General features: G+C 35.0%; 1 protein-coding gene across 1 annotated transcript; it reads left to right on the top strand.

Moving 5' to 3' along the window:
* The first annotated feature begins 4,079 nt into the window (after positions 1-4,079).
* LOC131614878 (uncharacterized) lies at positions 4,080-5,030 on the top strand. The gene is made up of 2 exons (XM_058886416.1): positions 4,080-4,170; positions 4,255-5,030. The coding sequence occupies exons 1-2, from the start codon at positions 4,080-4,082 to the stop codon at positions 5,028-5,030; spliced, it is 867 nt and encodes a 288-aa protein (XP_058742399.1).
* The last annotated feature ends 361 nt before the right edge of the window (positions 5,031-5,391 follow it).

Raw genomic sequence — 5,391 nt, 5'->3', positions numbered from 1 at the left:
TGAGATGATTGAGTCGGTACCGCATTGCATTTGCATAGAGTCGTGAGTCTGTCTCTATGATTTGCATTTATCATCTTTGTATTCGTGCATTGATAAATGAACACGAATATGTATGTTTATGTTGAATGTTCCGAGGTTTTGTCTTAAGGATCTAAGTTTGAAGTATTCGGTAACTACGAGAGCGTAGAATACCTGTTGGAACAGAACTTTCAAAGAGTTAAGTCGAAAATCTTTATTATGTCGGTTTTGGTGATTGAAAGTTGGAGTAAACTTGGCAGAGTTGATATTTTACAAGTAATCAGAGTGTGCAGTGAATGTGTGGTGTAGTGCAGCTGTTCATACGTGAGTAAAAATGATGTTGGTAGGTTGGCTGCATTGATGTTGTGTTTAAGTTGTGTGTTCTTATGTTGTTGTGTTCTAGATCTTAAACCGGAGAATTCCTAAGTTGGTTACTCTTTGTGTTGTGATGATAAGTTGTAAAATGTGTTACTTGAGTAGCATTCGTGTTGTTTTCGCCATTGATGTTATGAATTGTTGTATCATACGTGGGGTTGCCTTTCGGAGATGATAGTTGGTTAGTCGGATGGAATAAGTAGTTGGAGTAGTCGAATCAGATAAATTTTCGAGGACGAAAAATATTCTAACTGGGGGAGAGTTGTAACACCCCAAATTCTAGACTAATTATTTATTTAATTATTTTAGCGTGAATCTATGGGTCGTTGTGAAGTATTGAAAATGTGATGATATGTTGAGTCCTTATTATGGTTTGTGATGATCTGTGATGTTTGAGACTATGATGACTTATGTGATGTCTTGGTGATTCATCTGATGTCGTGATGGTTTACGTGATGCTTATGTACATTGATGAATTTTGGCGTATTTTAGAATAATTAGAATAATAAGTGGAATTATTTTAATTATTAAAATAAAATAATATCAGTGTTAGAGATATTAAGGGTAAGAGTGGTCATTTGTGAAGAGTAAGTGAGGGCAATATGGGAAGACCATATTAGGGGTCCTATGGGTAAAAAGAGAAAAGAGGAAAGAGAGAATCATTTTGTACGATCAAAGTTTGTGAAGAGGCAAAGGGAGAGAGCTAGGGCATGAAGAACATGGAGGAATACGTAGAGAGAACGCGAAGAGAAATAGAATCCAACCGTGAATTAAGGTAAGGGGTGACTATTCTTTATTAAATAGTATTATAGTTTTGATGATGGTAGAATAAATTAAGAGTTGAACCTCTATTAGGGATGTTAAGGTTTATGAGATTCTGACACTGACATGCCCAATCTGATGAATATGATGCAATTGGTTGTTATAATTGATGGATGATAGTTATATTGCACTGTTGTTGTGTTAGAATCATGAAAACTGATGAAAATTGGTCACTATAATGTGTGGATTCGTATTTGGTGTTGGTAGTGAAAGTAGGAATGAAGAAAAGTCATAAAATTGGAGTTTTCTGCTACAGCAGCGTCAGGATCCGGTTCCCAGGTGGGAGGAACCGGGTTCCCATAGTAAAAACCCGAAACGAGGTGATTTTGTTCAGCAGGAACCAGTTCCCAAATGGGGAGGAACCGGGTTCCACAGATTTTGTTAAATTTTACTTAACTTTAAAAGCTCCTAACTTTCAAACCGTAAGTCCGTTTTAGACGCCGTTTTGGACGTTGTTCCTTAAATTAAATTCTCTACCATATGAAATAAAGAAAACAACAATAACTTGATTTTATTTTGAAAAGTATCGTTTTCTCCAAATGTGGTTTATTCTTGTTTTGCATAGTTGATGAGGTGCAATGATTTGTTGTTTGCATAATTGAATATGTGCAATGATGTGGGTTGTTATAATGTGATTGCTTCTGCTTGTTATGCAAATGGATGTTGTTCGTGGTAAATATGGTTATCATGTGTTTTGATGAATGTTTTATCTGTTATGATGTTGTGGTTGTAACTGGTGATTGATATACATATATTGTTGATGTAAAATATGTGTTTGTTATGGTTGAGAAATAGCATAACTGTGTGTGGCTATTGATTGTTGTGTTGGTTGATGATTATGACATCTGGTTGATTAATGTTGATGATGAGCATGTTATGGTTTATGCATGCATTTCATAATCATCATGTGGCTGATCATTGACGATGGTGGATCAGTGGTAGCTAATTCCCATTGTGTGGAATTGGTGAGTGGATGTCGCCGTATCCTTGACGATGGTGGATTGGTGAGATGGGTTATCCCATGTTTGGTACCACATGCATATAGTTGCATTGCATTAGGTGTATGAATCGTTATAACATGTATGGAAGTGTTCCAATGTTATAATATTGTGTGTTGATTAATGATTGTGATTGGTATGAATTAATAAATCTGAATATGCTAAGTAGGGTGGATAATTGCTTATGAATTCTATATCTCACAATTTATAATCATATTTAATTTATGATGTAGTCTCACCCTTACTTTGATGATTTCAGATTGAAGTAGCGGCTTAAGCGATCGGTGAGGATGGCTTGTAAAGTCATGTCTTTAGTTTTAATAAATAGGTGTCAGTGTCATGCTCTGAGACTTGCAACACTGGGGAACGCTTGATTGAGAGTTGATTATACTCTATTATTTCATTTTGATTGTTTGGATAATTGTTTCTTTTGAAACTAAGGCATGTGACCTTATGAATAGTATTTTATGTGGTTTTAAGAATTATCCAAAGTTTGTTTAATTTCCGCTGTGATAAACATGAATTTTATTCCAGTCAAATGTTGTTTATCAGTAGAAAATGACCATGAATGTAGAACTTTATTTTAAATGAATTGTGACGCCCTTTTATTCATGTTAAACTTTGATTGCTTTATAATTTATTTGGGGAAATTAGAAGGGTGTTACAGTTCCACTGGTGTTACAGCTGCTGTGAAAGCCGAACCAAGGAATATGTCAGAATACCAATGAACTGCCCCATTGTCCCAAGAAAAAAAATCCTCTACAGTACATAGTTTATTGGTTGAAAGGTCGAACAAATCCGGGAATTTATTGCAAATAGTTTGATTTCCCAACCATAAACTATACCAAAACAAAATTTTGTTGCCTTTCTTCAAATTGCATTGAACACAATTAGAGAAACCGACTTCACTAAAATCCACCTTGACATCGTTACTAATTATATCCCTCCACCAAATAGAGTTGTCCGGATTAAGAACTTCACCACAAGACGCTTGCACCTTTAACTTCAGATCAAAATATCTCAACCTCAAGAAACTAATCCAAATGGCTTTATCATCCTTTAAGATCCTCCATTTCCAGTTGAGAAGAAGAGCTTTATTCATCTCACCCACATCTCTAATACCTAGACCTCCTTTATCTTTGAGCTTGCACACCGTTTCCCATTTAACCCATGAGATACATCTTTTGTTCACATTACCACTTCACAAGAAATTGCTAAGGATACTTCTAATATCTTGAATGACCTTGGCCGGGCTAAATCATCTAAGTAACTTATAACAACCTTATAACCGAATTAACAAACTTCATATATTGTCTACACGAAATGCATCTTAACAATAATGTAGTTACAATAACTTGTCATATCTAAGCCATTGTTTGCTAAGCTTTAACAATTATTATATCATAATATTCAAACTTAAAATTTTCAATACAAAAATAAAAAGTAAAGTAACAAGAAAAAGGGTAAAGTAATAAGAATTTCTAAAAGTTAGATCAACATCAAAAATAAATTTACCAGCCACGTGAATTAAAAAAAAAAAAAAAGTAATATGTGAGGCGATGCAATGAATTGATTAATATAGAATAAACATAAAGAGATTTCGTACATGCATTTGTTTTTAAAATCTCATAAATACATTCATTTCTTTTCAAATCTAAGATTGGATATTAGGAAATCTTATTAATTAAAAATATATTTCTATATTTCAGTCTAAAAAATTAATGGCAAGAGAAATAAAACAAAAAGCAGGTAAGAACCTGCTCCTATAAATACTGACTGGTGCACTACATATCCTCTCGTAGAACAACAAAAAAAATCACAGAACTTCTTCTGTCTTTGTGTCAAACTCATCTGCTGCTTGCTGAAATGGCTAGCTGCTGGAGAAAAAACCAAGGGATCAGTAATCGCCAAGGGGGTAACAGGAGATCTTCATCTTATTACGGAAAACCACCTTTGGGTAACTATCTTTTTGTTTTCCCTATCTTTCTTTTGTTTTGTTTTGTTCTTTCTTTTGATTGTGTTTACTTTTTTTGGTTTATAGATAATAGGTTTTCAACAGTACCTTTATGGGAAAAGAAGTTTTGTACTACTGTTGGTGCAGTTCCATGGGGAAGGCTGTTAGAAGGCAAGAGGTATATGGAGTCGCATTCCGATGTGATGAAGTGGGATGACTCTGCCGCCAAACAGGCTTTCCACGATGCAAAAAACAGGTTTTGGGCTGACATCAACGGCTTTCACTGCGACATTCCGTTGCCTGATCCAGACATGTACATTGACGAAGTAGATTGGGATGCATGTGTTGATCAAGAACTCTATTTGGATTTGGATAGAGAAGAAGAGGCCAGAGATAAAATAATAGAAAAGAGCCAGGAGGAGACTGTGATTGTCGACAATTATCTTGGTAATTGGGAACTCACACCTACTGGATGGGGGGACGAGGAGGAAGAAGTAACAAAACCTCAAGAACCAAGTTATGGTGCTGAGGGATGGAGATCAAGCAACCATGAAAACCAAGAAAATAATGAAACAAACTCTTGGGAACAGAATGATTTTCAAAGGTGGATTCCAAAGGAACAGTATGGTGGCGAGCTGCATGAAAAATATCAAGCACCAAATGTCGAGAACAAAAATTGGGGAGGATATAACAAAAAGAGAGAGAATAACATATCATGGTCTAAGAACCAAGCATATCAGCATTGTAACAATGATTATAAGTTGAAAAAAGGAAGAGGATATGGAGGAAGAGGAGGAGGAGGTAGAGAAAGAAAGGGAAACTATACTTATGTAGCCAAGGTAGCTACTCCCAATTCACGGTAAATTCCTTAGACGACAAGAAGGTCTTAAAGGCTCGGTTTTTTTAAAGTAGTTGAGGATATAGGTTTTGTTATCTAGGTGTTATAGGATTATAAAAAGATAGGTAGTGTACCTTCCACCAATCAAATGACACCATTTAATTTTTGTGTATTTAATTATTTATTATATAGAACAATTGATTGATGTTTTTAATGCATTTTACACTAAAGGTAACCTTACCCAACTTTTTGATTTGGGTAAATAAGAATTCACCTAATACTAATATTTTACTCAAAAAAGAATTTCTTACTTAATTGCTAGGTACATGTAGGGGTGTTCGCGGTGCGGTTTGGTTCAGTTTTGATCATAAAAGTCATCCTAACCG

This window comes from Vicia villosa, linkage group LG6 (assembly GCF_029867415.1).
Source record: "Vicia villosa cultivar HV-30 ecotype Madison, WI linkage group LG6, Vvil1.0, whole genome shotgun sequence".
NCBI lineage: Eukaryota > Viridiplantae > Streptophyta > Magnoliopsida > Fabales > Fabaceae > Vicia > Vicia villosa.
Note: the sequence above shows the minus strand (reverse complement) of the source record. Positions and strands in the feature narration are given on the sequence as shown.